This window comes from Diorhabda sublineata, chromosome 9 (assembly GCF_026230105.1).
Source record: "Diorhabda sublineata isolate icDioSubl1.1 chromosome 9, icDioSubl1.1, whole genome shotgun sequence".
Lineage (NCBI taxonomy): Eukaryota > Metazoa > Arthropoda > Insecta > Coleoptera > Chrysomelidae > Diorhabda > Diorhabda sublineata.
The window spans coordinates 22,668,511-22,695,419 of record NC_079482.1 but is presented as its reverse complement, the minus strand read 5'-3'; the positions used below and the strand labels follow the sequence as shown (position 1 = coordinate 22,695,419).

The following is a 26,909-nucleotide window of genomic DNA, read 5'->3' as shown; positions in this document are numbered from 1 at the left end:
AAATAGGGACCAATTCTTCTGCCGCCTATTATTCCAGCTCATACATTGAATTTGTCGGGATGTTGGGTGTGGGATTCACGCTTTTAACGAGGATTGTTACGTGATCAGTATTTACAATAATAGCGATTTACGTTTCCATCACTACAACTACTACTGACCGCATCGCAAAACATAACACTACTTACATAACAAGTTCCCTAGATATTTGTACAGTACTCAAGTGTAAATCGTCTTCTAACAGGGTACAAATATCTAAAGTTTTCAGTTGAAGCAATCTTCCCCTGAACATTTCGTCAAATTTTTTTACTAATTATGTATGTAGATCTTGTTATGGTATTTCGGTTAGGATATAAATTATTAAGGTTACTACACGTTTCTTTTTGACCTAATTTAATTAAAATATCAATTCGTTCTTCAAATTCAACAACAATAATTGATTGAAAGTATTTCTTAAGGTTTTCGAACAGCGAAAAATATACTGAAAACGGAAAGATCTGACAAGCCGTTTCTGAGAAAATTGAGAAGTTCCATACATGAAACTCACTCTGTATTCAGGACTCATTTGAGGTCACTAGTTCATCGACCTTACCTATATAAAATCGAAGCGTTTCTTTTCTATTCGCATCATAATAAAAATACTTCCGTTTATATTACTGTCGTCATGAAACTCAACCACTAGATATTATACTCCCGGTATACAATGCGAAGGGATATAAATCACATTTGATCTCAACCAAAGACCGGAAGTTATTCAAATCAAACCAATTTGTCTCAATTTAACCGTAATCGCTTCACCATCGTCATATTACAATCAATAATATGTTGGAGATTATATCACTGTATGTTTTAGGCTATTTTTTATGATATGATCAATTTTTGTAATTTTTTCGGTTATAAAATAATAAAATAAATAAAAAAAATAAAATAATTATATTGGTACAAATGAGAATTATTTCAGTAATTTAATATCTAGTATTCTAAATTTGAAATCCACATGAATAAATCAAATTTCTTTATTAATACGAACCTTAATGAAATGATATAGATTTGTAGAATTATGAAATATGATCCTTTTTTCGAGGGTTCCTCAGGGATATCGCTACAAATCTCTAGAGGTGGATAAATCTAATCGGTTTTAACTGATTCATAACGAATCAATAATTTTGGTTAGGTTAGATGATAAAAAACGTGCATATCTCATAAAATGTTTTGAATAAAATACTCAAAGGGTATTAACAAAGAAATTTGTGTCAAAAAGCTGGAACATAATGTACTACTTCAATAATCAAATCATAAGTGGGGATTCCAGAACAAGATCTTTAACAAAAAAAATTCAGTGGAAGCACTTTTGGTATTTGATTATGATGGGCACATTTTTTAAATCAGGCCTTCTGATTTTCAAATTTATGTATTCAAATATTTCACACCGTTATATATTTCAAAAATTCACACCAATCGTTTATTTAAACTCATGCTGAAAAATTTAGTCATTGGGTTATAAAAATTTTATTCTACTGATCAACATAAATATGTTTAAGACGTGGCAAGGTACGAAACATATTGTTGTCTTAATAAACAGAGTATGAGTCGTAATTCTTCATTTGAGGAATTATCAATTATAGGAATCCCTCATTGTATGTGAAAATATATTTCCCAAATTATATTGATAAGTACTGACATCTATAGATTGAGCTCCGAAACTTTTCAGACAACTCTCATAGTGGGATGAATTAGTTCCATTTATTGAGTTTAGGCTTTTAATATTCGATTCAACAGGACGTAAAGGGCATTAATAAATACCTCATTACATACTTATACCATTATTAACTCTTTTTCCGAAGAATTATTTTTTATCATTCCCAGTTGAGCTTTTTAATTTCTATTTCAATTATCTATGGTTGTAGTTCGGTACCGACAGCTTATTCCAGCTCGTCATTATTCATTCCTATTTTATGAGGCTTCTCTTTGTATTTTATATGATATTGTTTTATATTATTGAGCTTTTTTTTCAAGTTTTCAAATCAATGATTCGACTTGAACTCAAATATTGCCACCGTCCATTTAAAAAATGATTAGTGGCTGGATTCCTATTTTATGTTTTGTTAAGTTTACTGTATAAGTTGAAGATGTCACCAGGTAACAAATCGATGAATACCACTAACAAATTGTGACTAAACAATGAGTTTTTTTAAGAATTTTCACCAGAAAATGCTACTGACTACATTACCGATGAAGACTCTGGGGTCGAGAACGAAATTTTAGTGATTATTTTACTTGAAAGCCACCTGCTTGCGAAAGTTGAGGATCTGGATAGTGTGGACATGTATGAACTGTCTCAAAAGAATTTATTCAGTCTGATGGAAGAGGGAATGTACAGTGATATTCTACCAGAAGCAAGTAGGAGCCGAAGTACAAGCAATGGATCTAATATTGATAACGTTTAAAATGACGGATTATTTTCTGTTCCCAAACTTGAAAAATGTCTCGGTGGTCAAAGATTTTCCAACAATGAAAATGTCGGCAGTTAATGGTTATTTTGAGGAGTTTGACGATTCTTATTATAAAAAGGGTATAGAATTTATTGCACATCTCTTAGAGAAGTTTATGGAGATGACGTTGAAAAAGAAATATATATTTTTTCTTCAATTTTTTTTTCATTTCTTATTGGGCCAAGAACTTCCGGGACCATTCTCGTGAGGGGCAAAAAATGATATTTTCCTCTAATTTTCCAATGTTTGAGTATAGCTGTTCACAAATCTTGGCAATTGTATCGAATTGGAAGTGGATTAAAAGATTAGTTTGAGACAATCTATAGCGAGTGCGTTTTGGATCCATATGAAAAATAACAAAAAGAGTTCTGAGTACGCAAATAGACCAATATAGAAACAATTATTTTGTAACCATTGGGAATTAGAATTGCATCTCTAAAGTTGTTTTATCAATTTCCACATCAGGGAATGAGAAAAATTAACCTTTGTGATAAATGTAGTTCTATCTTTCCTCTAAGCATTCACTTTTGATGTACTTCACATTGTACCGTACTGGGTTTTGTCACCGATTTTTCAAAAAGACATAATGTTTTTCATACCCAACATTATCAATAAATTAATTCTTTACATTCCTGATGATTTTTAATACAAAAAAATATATTTCTATTGTTTTTTATTTATCATTTTACGTTTTCTAACCTTGTGCACGTCATTTATTACTGCCTCAATTTGTCATGTGACTAACGAAATAAGTAGAATTTTTATTACTCTCTCATATAATACTTCTAAATTCTTTACTTTTAGAAGACCCCTCGTATTCCATTGACTTTTGAAAGTAGTTATACACAGTGTGTTTTCTTGTTGAAGCCATATGGAAAACTTTTATATTAATGGTTTTATGAAAAAAGTTATAGCTGATAAAAAAATTCTGCATGGTCCAAAATTTGAAATGCAACCATCAGATATAATTTTTTCAAAGCAGTATACGAGGTTTGTCAAAAAAATTGAATTTTGTGCAAGAGTAAATTATTTTTTTCAATTGTTGTTTTGAATTAAAAGTTATATTGAATTATTTAATTACAGCCATTTATTATGAAAATTCGGGTTTTGTGATTATTCATTAATCATTCCGTATAATTATTCTGGCGGAATAAATTTAACGCAATCTACGATGCCCTGACATGAAGTATGTGACAATGAATGTCTGTGTGAGTTGTTGTTTATAACATTACAATAAAAATGACAAATTCACTAAATCGTGAAGAAAAAATTGGAGACTTGGAGACAATAACAAAATACATAGAGAGGCCGGAAATATTTTTAATAATAAACATCCGCATGTAATTATTAGGCATTCAACAAAAATTTTAAATAAATTTAGAGCTAGGGGAAGTATAGAAAATAAATTTAAAAATAAACGTCGAAAACGTGTTGCGAATGAAGACACTGAATTTGAAGTGATACAAAAAACGTCATTAAGAAAAAGGTCCTTTACAATCCAAACTACTTCAGTAAGTAAAGTTACACTGGCAAATATTTTGAAAGGTAATAAATATCAAGCATACAAACCGCAATTTGTATACACGTTACTACCAAGGGATTACCATATTCGTTTTGAACTCTGCCCTCCCATCCAGGGAAAGTTGGGTGAAGACCCGTTTTTTACAAAAACTATAATATTTTCCGATGAGGCAATATTTTCTTCAAACGGACCCGTATCATCACAAAATTGTCGCTGGTGGTCTAACAGTAATAAAAACTCGGAACAAATATTCTTTTAAAACGAACGTAAGGTGTGGTGTGTACAAAAATAAATTCCTTAAATGCCGCAGTGATTTTTTGCACGACCTACCGTTACGAGAACGTTTGACAATTGGGTTCCAACAAAACTGTACTTCCATCCATAGTACATTAAACGTTAGAGTACTCCTTGAAAATATTTTTGATAGGAAGGTGATTTACAGGTATTAAGATATTTTTTGGCATCATAGGGCTGCTGATTCGACTCCCATTGACTTTTTTATGGGGTTACTTATAGATTTATCAGCGAGGAACATTTGATGATGTAGACCATTTGGAGAGAATTATTTCTGAAGAATGCCAAAATAATAATCCATAGGAATAATATTTATTAAACAGAAACAAATACAATTAAATTTTAATTCAATGTCCTACAGCTTCGACATATTCACCTTCTCTTTGTAAACATTCAATTGTTTATTATACAATATTTCTACAATAAATTATTATTACACATTCATTACGTATGTAACTTGCAAGGTTGTTCAAAAACAGTAATAAATAGGTCATCGTATTTTTAACAGGCAAGAGATAGAAATTGTATCCAGGCGGAATATATAATAAGGAATGATTAATAAATAATCTCAAAACCTGAAATTTCATAATTTATGGCTGTAATTGCATATTTGAATATAACTTTTAATTCAAAACAACTCTAAAACATTTTTTTGAAATTTATTGACAAACCTCGTATACTGCTTTAAAAAATTGATTTCTGATGATTGCATTCTAATTTTCGGACCATGGAGATTTTTTTATCAAGAATAACTTTTTTTTATAAAACCATTAATAAAAAGTTTTCCATAAGGTTTGAGTATTTAGCATTATGATGTTTCACATTCATCCGTCAAATGGGTTACAATAATTTTTTTTGTGTTGTTTATGTATAACATAAAACAAGTATTAAATTCCATTCACCAACTCCAAAGTTGCCTGTTACTTTACAATTATTTATGATAAGTGAATGCCGGTCATTCCAGTTAATAGTCCATTTATTTTTGTTGCGTGGTAAACTCCTATTATTATATCAATATTTTTATTGTTCATAAACAGAGTAGCCTTCGAAATTATTATGGTATTTTTATTTTTCCTCATTTATTATCAATGGAACTAGAAGCTGAAAGCAAACAAACATGAAGAGTTAAACGTCGACTGAATGTTTATTCTATCGTTTTATTGTTGAGAATTTATGAAGATATTACCAGCGAATGGTTGAATTCTAAATTGTAATAAATGTTATAGTGACACTCAAAAGAAATAATTTCTTCACTTTCAAGTTTGGGAATCATCATAAGCATATTTAATTATCAAACTTCCTTTCTTCCCTTTTTTTTTGGTGAATAAACCTGTTTACCAAAACTTTATATCACAAATAATTTTAGTCTACTTGCTAACACTAATAACAATATGACCTTTTGGTAATATTTCAAACAGTATTGAATATTTTGAACAATTAGTTTGCCATGTTAGAAATTTCCAAGTATTTGAAGCAGTTGAATGTAAGGTTTTGCTAAGATCCTTACTGTTGTATCACCCTATATTATATCTTATGAATCTAAAAGTGGGAAGTAAGCAAATTCAGCTGTTTAAATATGAACCCCTTTGAACAAAACAGATTAGTTTTTTACGCATCAATTATTTTTTTATTTCCGATCTATCCATTTGTTGATCTATGATGAAATACGAAACAATTTACCGTTGTTCTTGAAAGTAGAATTGGCGATACATTTCAAAAACAAATTCTTTTTACGACCTGCTACTTAGAATATACATCAAGACATTTTTCCACGCGCATTTCGTGAAAGATAAATGGTTTAGAGGAAATGTTTAGAAATGTATGTTGATTTCAGAAAGTCGGAAAATTTATGCCGATAGTCTGACATTTTATTTGAAAGTCGTTGTATAAATGTTTTTAACGACCTACATTGAGAAATATAGAGGCAATAATTGGGTGGAAGAATTTGATCCACTTCGCACAACTTCATATTTGTTGTTATTTCATTTGACATATCGTTAGATAAAGTCTCTTCTTATCATCACACCAATATGGTGTTTTAGGCATATTTTCATTCTATTCCACATGCCTAATATATAGCTGACTGAAACGTATTTATCTTAGGCAATATATCATTGTTGACGCTTGTGCAAAATTTGAATAGGAAAACCCGAATCGTGTTTTGAAAGTTTGTCAATTTTATACGGGAGCATGTCATGCCGGTGTAATTGATCGATCTATAGAAGTGTAGATTATCATTATCAGTTTCTGTATTGGCAGGGATCAATTATTGTACAGACGGGGAAATAAAACAGCTTAGGATTTGATAAATTGCATATTCCTGACAAAAATCATTTTGTAATTTATGAGACTGGAATTGAAAACAATTCCAGATGGATATCAATTGCAATGAGATATTAATACAGGTTAATTGTACATGAAAAGTTTCACTTTTCAATTATACACGTTTATTCCATGGGTTGAGAATATATGATTGATAGGAAGAGATATTCCAGATTGCGAAATTTCCAGATCAGTTATGTAGGGTGTTAATTTGATATATAGTCCAGGAAATCTAGGCAACCATCATCCATTTTTTCCCAGAAGGAATATTATTTCCGCAATCGAAAACATATCGACCCACGGTCATTATACGAGGGCTACTACTTAAGTTTCGAAATATTCAAATAAAACATATGTTTTTATTGTTTCTCAAATTATTCTTCATGGGGATCAATACATTATTGTATGCGTTTAAAACAATTGTAGATTTTCTCCGTACCTTCAGGTGTAGAAAAACGTTGATATTGCAATTAATTTTTGATCTGCGGTAATAAGAAGTCCTTGGGTGCCAAACGAGGATGGATAACTCGTCAATTCGAATTTTGATTAATCAAAAATGTTTTCTCTGCTTTTTGCGGAGACTTCTCGTAAACAAATGCTGATATACGATTCAGAATTGACTGTTCTACGCGCTGCTTTAGTTGGACCATTTGGCGGTTATTCAACACAGCTGTTTTCACCAGTTCGCTTTGAGTAATGTCTTGATATATTTAGATCTCCTATTTTTTGAGGGACAGTCTTCTACAAGTTCAGACGTTTCTCGAAATGTTTTGCAAATGCATTTTTACTACGTTGGAATAAAGCGGTTCTCCTGCCACAGCCAGGGAAAGCATTCGAGAACAGAGTATGTTGTTTTCATTTTAGTAAAACTGTTTACACTACTCAGAAGTGTAAACTGTTCGTGGTATTTTGATTCTGGCTGGTTTTCGAAAATACATTTTGTTGCTTTACTTTCCCGGCCTATTTTCCTTTGGTGACCATTTGCTTCAAAGTATTTTGTGCGCGAAAAATTTTTGTTGAATTTGACACGTCTTGAAACACCTATGCAATTATTCATGTTCAGGAGTCTATCACGATTTTATAGACGTCTTTTGAAGAGTTTCGATTGAATTTTGTCTGCATTTGTCTGTTTTTTTTTGAGTCAAATTATGCGGCATCTATGCGGAAAAATCTTTTTGATCGCCAATTGCTCATGCAATATTGTGTGCGGGTAAAATTAATTCCCAAGTATGACTCACGGTCTTACAATATCACGTAGAGCATCGATGTTCTTTGGCACAACAGCCGATTTTGGACGATCTTCATAAAATTCATCCTGTAGCGAAGCGCTACCACGATTGAATCAGTGAAGCACGATTGCTCCAGATGGTAATTCATCACCAAAAATCGAAGCTGGTTAATCGACAGAATGCTGTTGGTTTAATCCATGTCGAAAGTTATAATAAAAAATCAGTTCACTGGAATGGAGTGGAAAAAATCGTATTTTGGATCAATAAGCACCAATAGACCACCACCACCACAAATACTATCAACAATTAATTTAGAACTTAAGAGAAATATTGGGATTATTTTGTTTTCATTATATCCTTCACATTAATTCACAAATCCTGTATGGAATTGAAATTATACTGAACATTTAAAAGGTATGCCTACATGTGTATGGTGAATTTATTTGTTATAATTTTATTAAAATGACTTCATGAACTTCATTTTATTGTTTTTTGTAAAAACAGTTTCATGGAGCACAAAATAGAATATATGAAATTTCGGTAATATCCATTCACATTCATTTATAAGTATAGACGAAATGGGATTCCAAATAACTAGAATTACTAAAAAATAAATTTTCAATTTAAATTTTTGCACAAAACAATGTTATTCCGTTTAAAATATTGTTCATTACGAGGATATATTGCAAAATTCTTAGCCTATTATAGAATTAAACAAAATTTCAATATCAAAATATTTTATTACACAACATATTCTCCTCTTAATTGGATATATTTATTACAACGAACCTGCAACGTTTCTAGGCCTGTTTCTTCTTGCAAACCAGACCTCAACAGCTTTTATTACCTCCTCATTGGAAAAAAATTACGACCTCTTGAACTTTTTTTCAGTTGAGGATAGAGATGATAATCGGACGTAACCAAATCTGATGAATAAGGGGGGTATTCTAGTAATTCAAACCACGAATTTTATGCCTGGCGACATGAGATTTGTATGCAGGGGCGTTGTCCTGCAAAAACAAAACAATGGATAGCTTTCCACGTCTTTTTTCTTTAATTTTCTCCCGTAGAGTGGTCAGTAATGTCGAATAGTAATCTCCAATTATTGTTCTACCTTTATTCAAAAAATCAGTCATGATTACACCATGGCAATCCCAAAAAAACTAAAGCAAGAACTTTTCCAGCAGATTTTTGAACATGAAACTTGTAAGGTCTTTGAGAGCTGAAGTGTCGTCATTCCATCGATTTTTGCTTTGTTTCTGGATCGTAGAAAAGTACCCAAGTCTCATCTATAGTAACAATTCAGTTTAAGAAGTCTACATCGTTCTCTAATCGAGCACAGATCGAACGCGATGCTTCTACCCTTGCACGCTTTTGGTTAACATTCAAACATTTGGGGATTCATTTTGCAGAAGTTTTTCTCATGTCCAAATTGACATGAACTATATGATGAACGCGTTCATATGAAATGTTCAATGCTTCACATATCCGATTTGGCCCAATTGGACGCTGTGATAAAATCATGTCTTGAACTGCATCGAGAACTGAATCAGAAACTGGCCTTACCGATGGATCATCATCGTCAACGGAAAATTTACCTCTTTTGAAGCTTGCAGTCCAATTTTTCACGGTCGCATATGAAGGACATTGATCACCAAGGGTATTAAGCATATCTTCGTAAATCTGCTTACCTCTTAACCTTTTTAAATACAGGTACTTGATGATGGCTCGATACTCCAATTTTTCTATGTTCACAATTTGGGTGGACATATTTTTTCTTTTAATTCATTACGTAACTCTAGTTTACTTTTTTGACCTCAAACTTTACACTGACACTTCTAATAATTTATTGTTCGTTGCTATGGTAACGCAATATTTTGTTTATGCATGGAACTGGTCTAGGCTAACTGGATATCAATACATCCTCGTATAATTAATACTTTTGTCGATGTTTAAGATGACCAGATTTTTCTACTCATCTATAGAAATATTTTTAAAAGAACAAGTCACATGTTTATATCATGTTAAGTCCTTTCAATTGTCAATTGGATCGTTTGAAACAAAAAAAACATTGCTATACCACCCCGCATTAGATTAGCTGACCCGTTGTATTTTGAATCACATTCTATTGATATCCTGTTAGCTGCAGGGATATTTTATGATTGAAATTGTAACATTCTAACCAAATACATTCATATTATCAAAAATTATTGCTTGTCAAATAATCCTTCATTGGTTCCAAGCGTAGAGTCTCTGGTAATGGATTGGAAATGTAATAACATAACATTCTACTATGAATATACTCACGCAATTTAGTTGATTGTGATAGAGTTACGCAAATATTTGCTCAAACCTCCAAATGTTTAGCTTGGCGATAGAATTTTTAGCTTGTCATTTTCTCTACAGTTCAACTGTATATTAGAAATTATTTCGATGAAATTACGAAAATACAAACTCATGATAATCTTTAACGAAGTTCACAAAAAGAAAAAAAAACAGCAAATATATTTATGAATCGATAGAAAGCAAAATCAAGGCAATAGAAATAGCATAGATATTAAATAGATTATGAAGAGTCTTCTATCAGAAATATGGAAATCCTTGAAAGAAACGGTGACACTAACAAGATTATCAAAAATATTGAAATTTAAAATGAATACAGATGTGTGAAAAAAAAAAGAAAAAGCTTAAGCATGTACAGTAGTTAGAAGAGAAAGTGTATTAAAGATTTTAAAATCGATCAGACTCATTAAGCTGTTAAGTGTTGAATTATTGAAGCTGAGTTATACGTTTAAATTGACACCTTGTATAGCGTAGAACGGATTGATGGAAGAGTGGTTTATGAATAAATTATATCACTATGAATAACTCTTTCAGCTCAATTTTTAGAAACAAACTATATATAAACAATTTTCCTCCTCAATTGTTTGTTTACGAAATAGGCGAAGGGATTCGAGTCAAAGGAATAAAGTGGAAAAGGCAAGCAATCTTAATGCAGTCTCAATCAAAAGTTTATCAGTAATATCCAGTGAAAAATACAGAAAATGCAGTTAAGGAAATTTCAATCTTCATCAACTTAACTTAATTATTTCCTAACCTGCATTCACTATTTATTATAAACTGAACTAAACTGTGCTACATAAAATCGTTATATATAAAAAAATGATTCTCCGAAGATCTGAAAAAATAGAGGAATAAAACAAATAAATAAATAGCCCTTCCTAAAAATTAATCAGAAGAAACAAATGTAAATAAACCGACTGTTATAGAAACTTATGTAAAAATAAAGATCGAACGAATTTCGGGTATTTCATAGAATGTAGCGCCTTCACCAAATTTGAGAATTCCACTATATCTAAGCAGGACAGGCTCCAGGGCGGAGATGAGTTCGTAACAATATTATACAAACATAGCTTGGTACCACTTTGGACTTTTTTCTTGAATCAAAATGCTGCATAAAGGGTAATGGTTTAATGACAAAGATAGGGCTGGAAATTATTGTAACGAGCTGGGAAGTGACGACGTATTTTCAATAAACTACTTTGTAGGTTATCAATAACAGCATAATATGAATACGGAAATATATATTTGGGCGTTTGGAACAAATATTGTATAACAATCAACATTTTAAGTGCTTTTTGTTACTCAATAAATTGACATTTAGTCAAATTCCAACTTTTAGGGATCATTATTGTTATATAAACTCAACTAGTTGTTACATCAGCAACCAAATTTCATAGCTGCATTTATCCATCAGTAGGAGATAATGGCTACCATTATTTTAGCAGTTAAATCAATTTCAGTCCAGAATTATACAACAGAAGCGATTAGATAAAATAATGTGCCGTAATTTGATCCGGAATATTTAATTAAATTCCGAATCGGAGTGTGTTTATATTCCCAGTATAATCCCATAAATTCAATTATGATTCACTCCAGACGAATTGCCATTAAGAAAATTATTGAATCTTCTTTGTTAATATTCATTCTATCTTCGGGAGCGACAGGAATTGATAATATGGAATTATTTTCCTTCTACTCATTATGAATGAAGTTTTGGGAAATATTGTTCAAAAATATAATGAGGTATATTCACAGATTCTCATCACAATTTATTGTTTTTCTGAAAGAACACAGTGGTAGCTCATATTTTCATTAATTTACGGCGGATTATATCAACCGACTCAATTTTATAAATATTAGACGGCTGGAGAATCGTACAGGTTAGAATTCAAACAAATGCGGAAAACTAAAACTTGAATCGCTAATGAAGGAAATGGATTAATAGTATAAGCAACAATATAATTGTAAGATACGGCAGTATATTGGAAGTGTCCGTAATTGATCTGTAGTACAATTTGGGTATTTCGTCCTTTTCCGATGTCCTTCTCTCCTTTTTATCAGTCCTCGACCTGATAGTCACGTGGAAGACTCGAAATAGGCAATTCATCCTTCGAGTTTATGTTCCTGTCAAACTTCCATTGCGCATCAGTCAAAGTTTTATACTGCCTGATTTTTTTGGAACTAAGATAAAATTAGACAAAAATTGTAATGACATATGGAACTTGAAAGCTTATAAAATCTGTGTTCTCTATAGTAACTAACTTCTAAATTATCTAGTATTGAATTGAAGGTAACTAACTTTTTTGGAAAACTTTTGATACATACGTTTCAAGATCCCTTCTATAATTGAGTTATATCAATTTAGAACAACAGTATACAATCAGATTTTGCTTCAGTTTTGAGAACAGTGCAACAGAACCTTCTGCAATATAACATTCCTACGAAAAAAAGTATTTTTACAAAAGCCCAGGTGTTCCGTTGACATTGTCGAAATGACCAAAGTCGATGTAAGGTAAACCACGTAATGAAAGGACTACAGAATCGATGGAAATGTTTACAGAATCCGTAAATTTGATCATTAAGACAATAAAATTAATCGAGGATAGTTGAATTTGAGTAGAAGTCAGATTTTTAATAATGAATTGTAGGTGAGAAATATCAATAAACGAGTTTTGGGCAAATAAAAACTTTCCTGTGATTCCATAAACTCCTAACTCACCTGACTTTAGTGATGCAGACTTTTATTCTTCTTATATTGACAACTTATCTAATTGGAAGTCATTTTGGGTTATTAGAAAACATTCTGACGGTTGTAATCGATCAGCTGAAAGTTATCCGAGCTTCGCTTTCATTGCTACCTGGCTTATCAAAAGAACTTTTCAGAAAACAAACTAAGTAAATAGTTCATTTTCACTTGTGAGGAAACATCGAGTCGTTATATTTGTCTAAATTTTATTTCAGTTTTTATATTCCCTTATATTTTTCATGTATTTAGACTCAAAAAGAATTTATGAAAAATACTGATTCTATTATCCTATATTTGATCAAAGAGTTGATTATTTATTCATATAATAATTCTATTGATCCTTCGCTTTTGTTCGTTTTTTTCTCTCTGGAATATATCGAATTTCCAATGGTTGCCATGGACTTCTCAATTATTCATAAATTAGTAGATGTTTTTACTTTAGCTTTAGATCCTTGAGAACTTAGGTTCAATATTCTTTTTTCTCTTGACTGACTTTAATATAATTCGGGCCAAATCGTTCGTCTCTTTTCAATTCCACGAGTCTTTGAGAACTACCAAACTGTTTTTTTTTTTATAAAAGACAACTGAGATTAATTGATTGAGGAATGAAAATGTCAATAAAATATTCATTAATCATGCTTGGAGTCAAAGTAATAGAGCATTTAAATTTAAATAAAAGTTCCAATAGAAGTATAGAATTGTATATTATCTCGGCATAGCTGGATGTAGGTCAGATGTACTTTTCAAATTATGCAATTTGGGTGTAGGAATCAAAACATTGTGAGAATATCTCAATACCATTCAGTGTTCAAAGAGAATTTCTTTCATTTATTCTTTGAAATTGCAATTAATGATCATTCATAATGCTTCCGATATAGCTAAAGAATATATAACATGACTTAACGACTTTGTTAATATCATATCTCACAAATAACATAATTAGTTGAAAAATTAAAACTTAATTATATTAATCTCAAAACTCAATGTGGAGCACGAGAATTGACATTTATTTCAGTTTCCTCCTTTCGTCGCACTTTCTTAAGATCTAAAGGGTAATAAATTAGTATGTAAATTAAAAACAGTTTGTTTAAGAAAACCTTTTAGGTTGTCTAACGGTTTAACTGTCCCAAGAAAGCCGATTTTCGTGCTATCGCTTACAAAAAAGACCCCTATTAGAATCAGCCCTCCTAAAAGAGGGCCCCCTTGAATATCAAATAACTAATCAATACTAACGAGTTTAAGTTGGGGTTTATGGAAAGAACATCGAACTCGGATCATATCCGGTATAATAGGTAATGCCAATTTAATGGTGGATGATTTATCAGCACATTTTTCTCATTATACTCTTCTACGTCTTTGACTTTCCATTGATTTTATTTACGGGTTTTTGTTTATGCTGTTTTCATTCTCCAAACTACAGAGCTTGCCTTTCAACTTAATTATTTTTTTCTTTATAACTAACTTCGAAAAATATTTTGATTGGATTCTTGTTAAATATAACTCAAAACTCATCTATAGAAAAAGTCTATGAAAAGATTTGAATCGGAATGCTAGGAATAAAAAGTTTGTAAGTCTTTCAGTTTGACAGATATTCTCTTAATCTTAATAGTTATTTTCAGAGTCCTCTTCTCTTGTTTTATCAGCGGGACTAATGTCTAGATCAGCAGATTCTCTAATAGCTCCTCACTGTCTTATTCATCATCAGTGTTGTCATCTTCTGCAGTTCCAGCAGAAATTTTATTTTTTGTTTTATCCTCAACATATGCCATTTTCTGTGCATTAGCAAGTGGGAAGATCCGCATCTGCCATTTTTTTGCCGTAGAATTCCCAGAATTTGCCATTAATTACATTAAATAATAATGGGAGGACCTGCTAACTTGATTCCGAGGCAAAACGGAAAAAATCATTTCTACGTATGAATTCCGAAATAATTAAATAGAGTGAAATAGCTTTTCCCCGTTTTACCCCAGATAACAAGGAGTCCCGTGGTCGGAAATGATATTTTCATCAACCGTAATCTACGTGCTTCATTATATTTGTTGTTTGGAGAAATATAATATTCTAGGGGGTGGCTAGCGACATTGATAGTTAATTTATCTAGCCACTGAATATTGCTTCCATATTGTACGTTTATTCAGACTGAAATCATAGATAGTTGTCTCTTCAATTGCCATTCAAGAAAATACAAACCTCATTCTCAGAGAACGCTGACATATTGGGAGAAACGAGAGAAGCCTTAAGGGTTCTTTTTAAGGAATTGGGTTTGATTATTAATGATTTATTTATTTCTCTCGAATATCCATGGACATGAACTTTGAGAAACACTCCTGTTAATGCTATCCACAATCAACTATTCGTCAATGATCTAAAAATAACTTCCACTAGGAAAAAAATTGCCATTTCCATATCGCTTTTTTGCTATTAATTATTTTTCAGAAAAAAAGTGATATCAAAAAGGATATTTTCAATCTAGATCTAATCTAGAAGGAAGTTTCTTTGGTAAATAGCTGCTTGATGTTTTACATTCCGAAATTCCTTTGCTGCAATGTAGCTCTGGTCAAACACACCTTCAATGCCTTCAAAATAACCCTAACGCCTTTTTCCATTCCTCCCTATATGCTAGAGGGCCGCGATATCAGGGTTCGTATTTTATTAAATGGCAATTGAATTGATACATAGAGAAATAGGGAATGGTCAGCTAACTTAACTATCAATGTAGCCAGCCACCACCGCAATATTTTTCCCCCTAAACAATAAACTGTAAAACGCAAAGAAGACATTTTCTAATATCAAATCCAACCTTCATCATACGTAGAAATGGCTTTCTCTCGTTTTGCGCAGGATGCCGATGTGCCCCGATTCCGGAAATTTTCACCTATTGTAAAAAGGGAAACAATATTCGAGGGGGTAACCGGCCATCTTGATACTCAAGTTAAGGGTTCACCCCATTATTCCTCAAAATAATTAACGACAATTCGGGTAATTCTATGGCATAAATGGGCCGTTTTTGAGCTTGGCTCTCTAATTTGGCAGACCTTCGTACTATAAATAAATTTCTTTTTTTTCAGCTGCAGGTAAAATTACTAATTAGTGCATTTATATCTTCTTGATTTTAGGTATATTTTGATAAAGACTTAAAGAAAAGTAGAAACGTCAAATTTTATCTTCCAAAAATTATTAAAAAAATTTATTTTAGAACAGAAAAGGCATAAAATCAAAAACATTTAGATGCATTAATATATGAAAAAGTCTAAGAAATCAGAAATTAAGGAAATTACTAATTAGTGTATTTAAATGTATTAGTAGTCAGCAAATGTTGAAGATTATAATGTTACGTTCTAGCGCCAAAAAAAATTTTATGTTCGTTTATTTAAGCAAATTTGGTGGAATTAACCATTACGACGAAAGAAAAACCAATTAACGTCAAGACTATAACTTGGGAATGAAAGAAGACAAAACCTTTATGCCATAATCATCATAATCAATTAATATTTCAAAAAGTTTGCACTTGCATCTCTCCGAGTAACATGAACAATCAAAATGTATTCTGATTAAAATAAAATAAACAATAATTGATGGTTTGTGATTAAATGTTGTGTGCGGTTGGGTCGTTTAATTGAAATGACATTTGTTATTAGTTATAACACGCAGAGACACGCAGTGAAATATGCATTGCCATTCTATCGGCACGCTATGGTAATTTTGTAATGTAAAATGTAGACTCGCTAGTAGGTATCGATCAGTTTTATTCGAGATATTATCGGTTAAATTAATTAAGCGACAACTAAATTATCCTCGTAACTCACAAGAGACGACTAGATGCGAGCAAAAGTGTTGACGCTGTTTAAGACGGTACAGATTTTTAATAACTTAATTCAAAACTACGTTTATAAATGGAGTGACTGACTCTGTAAAGTTCAACCATTTAAAATGCTTGTGAAAATTTTGTTTCCCAAATTTCTGATACTCACTTTTTATAATAATGCAAATCAGTTGGATGGACCTTGTGGGGAATTTTATGCTTCCTAAAATGGTACAGGTCCATAGGTTCAGCACGGTCGTCCAGGCTTTTATCACATCAACCTAGCCTGGACCAAACTTCAACTAAACTTCTTTCTTGTCCATATTATGTTTCTAGGTTCACAAACACATACGAGTGAGCAGTTCCGTCCCCGGATATAACAGCGGATGAATGCGAAGAAGAGGCTGCTCAAAACTTGCGTTACTTTTGTTGTTATAAACATTATACTATATAAAACTACCAAATTCTTTTTGTAAAGAATGTACATGCCTCCTGGTTGTTTGGTGTTCGTGGTTAGTTCATTTCTTTCTGTATTCTTCGAGCACCTGTAGTTAGCCGGATGCTCTACTCCACAGCTTTTGCATTTTGGCTTCTCTGTTCTGCTAAGGGTGCAATTCGCCACGCAACTTACACAACACACGTCCATACTGCACGTGCTTTGCATGTGGTGAAAACCTTGGTATCTGTAATATTGTACAGGTCCTTCGTGTTTTTCTCTTCAACCGCATTTATTTTTGTGTGGCATAGGTTTCTCAGTTTTTTGTAGGACCGCTCCTCTGCAGTTTCTATCACTACCACGGATATTCATACCAATTTTATCATCCTATAAATTATTTTAGAGGACTGAATATCTTTATTAGATGACTGGAAAATTCAATATGTTCAGCATATAAATTAGTTATATTATAGTGAAATGGATGTGTGTAATTCCATACTGCCAAAAAAGATTGATTACAAATGAATAAGGAAAATAAAACATCAAAATATTTCCAATACATTACTTTCAAATTATATTTTCGCTTCTGATGAAGACAAAAAGTCATAAAGGCCGGAATATAATTAGCCATTAATTCTCCCAACAATTGGTTGCTCAATTAATGTTGTTTAGTTTATCTGGGGGATAATTTATAAAACCGGAGGGGTCAACTCAACAGTCATGAGTCAACGATCGACGGAATGGAACTGCTGGGTAACATTTGGGCTCTAATTCAGACGAATATAAAGGATGTAGTAATAACACGACAAAAAAAAACATGAAGTAAAGACGAACCCGCATGTAAATATTAACATAACCAGACAAGATAAAAAGGTTGCCGCTAACGTAATTCTGTTGGGGTCAAGGGTGAAAATTTCGTATATAGAAGAAGTTGATGTTCCGAATAAAAAAATTACAATGCCTTTTTCGAGTTAAATAAATTGGTATAGAAGGAACACAGAAAAATCAGAATTCTAAACACGTATACATACACATATATAGGGTGTTTCTAGATTCATGAGACGAAATTCAGGGAGAATAAGCATTGACTTAGCCTTGAGTAAGTTTCGTTTAGTTGATGCAAAGTCTTCGCGCCATGATTTTTGAATGAGGTTTTTGAAGTTTTTTTTTGATAAGACAATGATCTTTTGAGGTATTCTGAAATTACCTCAAAAACAAGTTTGATGCTTATTTTGGGGAAGTCGCATCCTCCTTAGGAGGTTATAAGTTTCTACATAAGTGGTGTGCACGTTGCGACCTACAAAATATCGCAGGAGCAATTTAAATTGAAGTTCCTAGCCCTTTTTATGGGCCTAATTCAATAATTCTGTAGTTCAATAAGCGAACAAAGTAGTTTATATATCAACGATTTTCCTAATTAAGATATTTTTTGTTACAGACGTGCTATACTGAGTAACCCAGACTTGCTCTCCAAGACGCCATGGTCTCGTCTTCTGGAAAACGATTTCTGGGGAACTCCTTTGAGTGACAGTGGCTCTCATGGTTCCTACCGCCCTTTGTGTGTACTAACCTTCCGCATCAACTACGCTCTGGGAGGCTTTCAACCATGGGGTTACCATTTGGTGAACGTTCTTCTCCACTGTTTGGCAACCGTGCTCCTCATCCGCGTAGCAAGAATAATTCTTCCTAAACCGAAATCAAAAATCGGATCGATGGTAACGGGTCTCGTGTTCGCGACGCATCCTATTCATACAGAAGCCGTAGCCGGTGTTGTGGGAAGAGCAGACTTGGCTGCCTGTAATTTTTATTTTTTGTCGTTGTTAGCTTACGTTGCACACGTAAGATATAGAGATACTCAATATTGTCACAGATTCTGTAGAAAAAGTTCTATAATCAAGTCAGATTCCAAACAGTATCAAAAAATTGTTTACGCCTTACAAAAAAATGTCACTAGTTGTAATTGGCCTAAAAGGCATTTAAGAGATATTGAACATACTGAACTATCTTCCGTGAGTGTTTTTATGAAAAAAAAGGATAATCAAAGTTTGTGTTGCTGGAAAAACAATTTGAAATTATGGATTTATTTGGTTCTTTGTTTGTTGCTAGCAGTGGCTGCTATGTTGAGCAAAGAAACGGGAATTACGGTACTAGGAATTTGTTTCATATACGATTGGGTGTACTGCATATCAACTAATAAGGTAAGTTATCGCATCTGTTCAGGAAATTATTTTTTTCTGCATCCAATCGTCTACAGTAGGGTTAATTACGAAAAAGAGTAATCTAGCAATAGTTATTGAGATGGTAGTCACACATTTGCACCTGCGCACTCTGTAAGGTAACTTTTCTGCTATTTTCCGGAACAATTAAATTTGAAATTAACATCTCTCAAAGTGTTATCGAGCTGTTAATGTCGGAATTTACGTATAAATAGACTCTAATCCATAGATGTAATCTTTTCGCGGATTTAATACAATTCTTTGTTGGTTTCAACTCAATTCCAAGCCGGAAGTAGCCAAGCGAGTGTTATAGGTTTCAAAGAATAAATTATAAACCTAATCTTTCTAATCAAAGCTTCAGCAATTTCTTTTTGAGGCGATTGTGAATATATATCATGACTCCCCAATTCTCCGCTATTATTATTCTGACCTTCCTCTATGAATATCTTAGATTCCGACTGAATTATTACCGAAAAGCATATGAAAAACATCGAGTCTAATTACAATAGTCGAATATCATCATAAAACTTTTATATATCCTATTTTCGGTGACAGCTATCGCATGATGAAAAGTTAAACAATGTTTTGAGTGTTTTTTGTAAAGAGCGGATTGGGCTCCAGACTTTAATTAAATTTAATAACCCTATAACATGCCAAGTATTTACAAAAGACGAATTAGCACAGAAATTCATTCAGCTTAAGCGGAGAATTATTTGTTTGTTAATCCTGGGGTTGCTATATTTGTGTTGACAGAAAAAACTTTCACCCCGTAAGGTTAAAAAAAATATGGAAAAATATCTTCTTCTTCTTATTGATTCTTAAGATCTCATAATCTGTTAGTTTTCCAGGTTCCTCTGTTTCAGTTCCTGAGAAGTGGACTACCAGCTGTCCATCCATCTCTTAGGTAGTATCTTTTTCTTTGTCTCCCCCATCTTACGATGTCTTGCACCCCACATTGTTCCTTGATGAAAAAATATGATGATGATGATGATGATGATAAAATCGCACAACGTCCCTCATGGCACTTGATCGCTCTTGAGACGTTTGTGTAGCCCCTTTCAGAGGAAGTCCAGTTCCCATCTTTTTACACCTTTAGCTTTTTTACTATTAATCTCCATTTCTGCTTATCTGTAGCCATTTGTTTCTAGTTTCTTATCTCTATTCTTTCCAAATCCAGCTCCATCCCATCTCGACCTTTGTCTTCCACGTTTTCTCCCACTTGTATCTAATCGTCAATGATTCTTATCCCTGCTTCATGTTCAAGCTTCCAAATATGTTCTAGCCATCTTACTCTTGCTCTTAATCACATTCTTTCCACTTAGCACTTATATTTATTTATTTGCTCTTATTTCGTATACATTTTGTAGTACCATAATAACAAACTCAATTTTTCTATACATTTCATCACTATTTTAGCAAATTTCTTGCAGCACAAGACATCATGAGTCTTTGTTGATGTAATTCGCTTGTTAGCTAGGAATCAAGCCCAGATCTATTGGTAAGAGCTTGAAACTTTACCAGTTGAGCTATTCTAGAAACTAGAGAGCTATTTCGAGCTGGTTTAGAAAACGGGGAAAGAAAAAAATCAAGGAACGAGGAATATTACTGAGTATATCATTTTCAGTGTACAAAAAAGTCATTATTCGGACCAGAAAACAGACTCAGATCTATTGGTTGCAAAATGCAAAGTTATTTTAAAAATTTCATGGGAAGCACCACGGTTTTATAATAGTGACATTGATCGACTAATTTGATTGTTATGGTAAAAATTATTTCCATTTTCTCACATTATAGTTTCATATTTTGCTACGATAGCTATATCACTTGACACCCTCTATTTCTCATTGCTTTCTTTCTATCGATATTTTTTGTTGCATACTCTAAAGCCAAGATAATGTTGCTGATAGTCTATGTCTTGCCCCAGCCCTTCGTTATTATTTATTCATTATAACTGTTAAGTTTTATATGGTCATTTTCTAGACTTGAGTGAGATTCTCATATATTTTGAAGCTTTTCTACGCTTTTTTCTGTGAATTATGTCGAAAGCCCGTTCGAAGTCCTTAAATAAAATTATTTTATCTATGTTGTGTACCTGAATCACTTCTGTCTCCTTATGATAACTGAAATTATGGATTATTTGATACATTTTTCAATAGTTTTAATCGAAACAAATAATTTAAATCATAGAATAATAAGAATTGAATATGTAGTAATGGATCTATTATACCCAGCTTGGCTTGAGACAACTTTGTGAGTATTTTACCAACTAACATCACTTTTCAACGTCACATTAATTAACTACGGTTGATTCAGCAATAATTATATATATTAATTAATTGAGCAGGCATGGTATCAACATCGCGTGAAATTACCAATATTTCAAATGGGTAAATCATCTACGGAGAAAATAATGAATTTTTAAAATTGAATAGATTTCTACAATAGTGAACAATTAAACTATACAATGAAACAAATTTACGAGACCGAAGGAGTTGTTACGGATAGTCTACGGATAATAAACATGAAAATAACTGAATCCAAGAATGATACGATGATAATTAACACAAGGGAGAAGACAAATAAGACAAAAATAGAAGAGGTGGAAGGCAAAAGTCTCAAATACCTTGGCATGATCTTAACACAAAATGGAAGACTTGAACAAGGTTTAAACTATTATAGACTGAAAGAAATGGGATGTCTAAGAAAAATAGGGAATAAAGCAGGATAAATCAAAGTTAGACACGGTTTTAGGAAAATTTGAATTGAAAATGAAACTAAGGAAAGACTACTTAGATGGTATGGCGGCGTATACAAAATAGAAGAAGAGTTATTAATACAAAGATGAATGAATCAAGGAAGGAATATCGAGGAAAAGCTTGTTGAAATTAATAGATGGTGAAGGAAAAACGAGGAATAAGATGACGGAAATACAATAAAAGATACAGGATAAGAAAAAATGGGAACAACTGTGAAAAAACCCACGTAATGACTCAACTCTAACAAGCCTTACATCTGAAAAGGTAGGGATTTATCGGAACTAGGTATATTGACCAATGGAGAAATATTTATACCGATAATTTTATCATCTACAATTTTTGCTTAATTGAATATTTCGATAAAATTCAACGTTTTGCAGAAACATACAAAAATTTAAATGAAAAAATGTCTATTTACGAAATCGATTAAAACTTTTAAGCATTCATTTGAAATGTACGAAGTTTTATAGTTTCTCTTGTATATTTAGGACAAATTTGACCGTACTACATGCTGAAACCGAATTCTCCTCCTATTTTTGGGTCGTATTCATCAATAAATATACAGTTATTAATATTATAGACAGTTGGTATTTTCTTTTGATACTCTTGTTGCCACATGGAAAATATTATCATATTTTTCACTTATGACTATATGTCAAAATACAGCAGCTCCAAGCTTGTTTTAAATGCAAATATTTGTTCGTGTTTCTGTCTTGTCTAAATAATCCAAATCCTAATTCGGAAACGAAAATAATCTGAAGATATGAGGATTAAAATTTAATAACTTAGCAGGTCGTGCAAGAAACTGTTTTATTTTTTGATTTTATAAACATCAGTTATGAAAAACAATTCTATTTTATGAAAAAAGCAAGTTATTCATTCGAATTTCTTCAACTTCTCACTACTCAGACCTTTCTATATGATTTTTTTAGAAAATCGTCTCAATTTAAGGCCTGTTGTTGATAGAAAATAATTTTCAAAATACAGCTTAGAATAGACGTTTGGACCTATTTTGAAAGAGACTAGGATGGCTTGTTGTCGGGGTGTTTTGCAAATTTATTAGACCTTTTAATATGTATATGTTTCTGAATAGTCTTGATTTCACGTTTCTTCTGTTTTAAAATTAGTTTTTTCCCAATAGCAGATGAAAATTTGACGTTTCGATTTGTTACGGTCTGTACAAGAATAAAAAAAACTAATTTTAAATTTTGGAAACGCCAGCATAGTTAAATGAAAAAATTTTGTTCCACCCTGCACTACGATTTATTGTAGCATCCACCATATTCACCTGATCTATGACTAACAAACGCATATTTTATGCGGCTTCTAAATAATTTTAATTTAATAATTTTATTTGCTAAGATCAAAACATTTGTTTGCACTTTTACATTGAAAAGCTGATCATCCGGCAACTTTGTAGCAACTATGTGAGAGATAAATAGAAATACTTTCGATCTGCCTATTAAAGAAGTAACAAATTACAGAGCTTCTGTTTATAATACTACCACTCTGACAAAGCTCACTAAACTAGTATCCCAACAACTTCCAGTTGTCATGAGTGTCGTGGTAATTGAAAATTTAAAAATACGATGATTGCTACTTAAGTTTGAGATAGACTATAGACTTTTGAATGCATTTGAACCAATCGTCGAAGCATTTTTTCCATTGCGATTGATGTACCTTCAAAACATGTTAATTGAATGCATCAGTCGGTGTAGAAAAAGAATTTGGCTGGTCTTGAAAAAACCATACAGTCGATGGTTGTTTAGTTTTGGGTTCATATGTATAGATTAATGATTCGTTGCCTGTCACGATCTTATAGACGTCTTTTGCACCAATCGACACGAGCTTTTTTTGACCGATTGTCAAATTACGAAGTACTCAACCCAATCAATTTTTTACTGTCAAATGTTCATGAAATATTGAATTTACACGAGTGTAACTAATGTCCAAGTATACCTCATTCACTTGGTACACACATCAAGATCTTCCAATATCAGTTTAAGCACAGCATCGATGTTTTCTGGAACAACAGCCAATTTTGGATAACCTGCACGAAATTCAGAGCCAGCGAAACAAGCTCGAGATGTTGCTCCATGATCAAAAGTCGGAGCAAGTTGATCAGCATGCTGCTGTTGTTTCAATCCACGTCGAAAGTCAAAGCTTCAATTCCATTTAAATCCAAATGTGAACAACTCAAATAGCACTCGTATAACAAGTTCTAAGTATGTTCACCATTGAAAATGTCAAATGGCAATGTCGCATTTGATATATTTACATCAATGTTTCCATATCCTACAACTTAAGTCAAAATTGTGAAGTTTCATTTTAAGCTATAATCACAGTTTAGTTTATTGAAGAAAATCGTAATTTTCATAATTATTGTTCGACTCAGATGTGAAGTAAAATTTAGAATATGAATTCTGATTATGAAAATGTAATTTTTCAGGTTCTATATTTCTAAATTGAACAGGCAGAATAGCTGATCAATTAGAAGATTGAAATGTATGCCAATAACTTGAAGTTTAAGAAGTATTGAAAAGTTTAACTTATTTTCAAAGTAAAACCGCTGAAAGTTTAGAATAGCCAGGAAGGAAACCGGAGGTGCTTGGCACTAAACTTCAATTTAAAACCAATCTATTTTCATTGGATCCGAAACTCTATTTTTTCCTCTCTACTTCAAAGAAGTGTATCATTTAATTTTTTTACTATAAATTGATATTTTATGTAGAAGTTATATTTGAAGTTGACGTAAGACACAGTTTGTTTTTAAAAGTTTTATCAAAGTTTTAACGTTAAAGTTGTAGCTGGGAGTTTTCAAATTGACTGATTGATTGATTCAGTTGATGCGCTTTGGCTTTATTTTTCTTTCTGCTTCGCTGCGCAAATTGAGTTTGAAAATGATGCGTAACTTATCTTTTTGACAATATGCTTGTCGATTTATCTAGAAATAAAAGAATCATGCAATTTTTCATCCGAGAATGCACAATTTTTGGATAATATTTAGAATGTGATGGAAAAATACAATATTTGCCAATATGCTTAGAATTGAGTGGTAATAATCCCCTATATAGACTGATTATTCAACTATAAATTGTGCGGCATTGTATTAAAAACGATTTTTCACTCATAAAATTCGAGTTTTGATTTGATTTTTTATAGAGATATTCATATTTTTTCGTCTTGTCTAATTAGTCGAGACTCTATACACTTTAAAATTTGAATAAATTATTATGAACCACTACAATCGACTAGCTTGATATCATAATATTCTTCCTATCTACTTAAACAGTTTGTAAACGGTATCTTACTTACTTATGAAATTTATTCATGAACTTACACTGAATACACTGAACTATTTACTAACACTAAACATACTAATTTATTCAAATATATCGCGGAGTTCACTTTTCTCTATCACTATGAATTCACTATCCCATAAAATTGTTTACCGGCTGACTACGGCTGTTTGAGACTCTCTAATATACACTATCTCATGTTCCAGATTGTAATAATTTTTCATATAAACAGGTTATAAAAGTAAAACGAAGAAATTGCCACCATATAGGTAATAGAAGCATTCACCAAACACAAAAAGATGGTTAGATGATTAATGTGACAGTAAAATGCAACAAAAAAGAAAACTTAGACAAAAATGTTGCAGAATAGAATAGAAAATCATCAGTGAATGTGAAAATCAACGAAAAAAAAAAGGAAAAAAACAAGAAAGGATAGAAAAAAGGGAGTTTTACAAAGATGTTGAACACATGTAAAACAAAATAAGAGTACTATCACGTATATAAGAGACAAAAAAGAAAAACTTGCAGAAAAAATTAGAAGATGGAAAGTATATTTCGAAGAAATCTTTAATGTCAAAAATGACAAAACCAAGAAGAGATAGGAAACCTTGAAACTCAACTTACGGATTTACCGAACGGAAAAGAAGCTCAAGAAGTGATAAATGAGATGAAAAACAACAAAAGTCCCGGAGATAATGGAGTAGCACAAGTTAATTCAAATATTATGAGAATAAGGAATTCCAAACAAACCATTTCAACTAGTAAAGATGACATTGGAGGACACAACCAATACAGTAAAAATCGATAACAAGAAAAGTGAACCTTACAAAACACGGATTGAGACAAAGCGACCCCTTATCAAAGTCATCAATGCTTAGCTTATGCTGATGAAACAGAAGAAAGCTTGAAGAAATCACAAAACAACTAATAACAGCAACAGAAGAGATTGGTCTACAATTCAATAATGACAAAACAAAATTTATTGAAATAAAGGATAAATGTTAAAGTAACACAAGAAACAATTTCATGGTGGGACGTTAATAGAACTCGAGGAAGTAGAAAATTTGATGTATTTGAGTGTACTACTAGTAATACTAGAGAAAATCACTAAGATGACTTTTTGGAGGAAAGCAGACAGTTAGGATAGTAGAGAAGATGAAAATGAAATGGCTGGGTTACTTGGAACGAATGGACGAGGAAAGACAGAAAGATGTAGACCAAAAAAACGGTGAAGGGAAGTAGTGGAAGAAGACTTTAGAGAGCTGGAGAGAAAAAGCAAGGGATCGAAAGAAGTGGAGAGAAATTACAAGGCTATGGATCTAAATTATCTGCATATAAGCTTATTGCGGAATAAATAATTTTGTAGTTGTATTATGCGTTTTAATAAAAAAGGTTCTGGAAAACATCGAGGTTTGACTAGGTTCGGTAATCGCATTCATTTATAATGAAAATATC

General features: G+C 32.1%; 1 protein-coding gene across 1 annotated transcript in view; it reads left to right on the top strand.

Moving 5' to 3' along the window:
- LOC130448910 (protein O-mannosyl-transferase TMTC2-like) overlaps positions 1-26,909 on the top strand; it is a 289,690-nt gene that overhangs the window by 6,430 nt on the left and 256,351 nt on the right. The window contains exon 2 of the mRNA XM_056786514.1: positions 18,622-19,381. Within this exon, the coding sequence (XP_056642492.1) occupies positions 18,622-19,381 (760 nt within the window). The remainder of the gene's footprint in view (positions 1-18,621; positions 19,382-26,909) is intronic.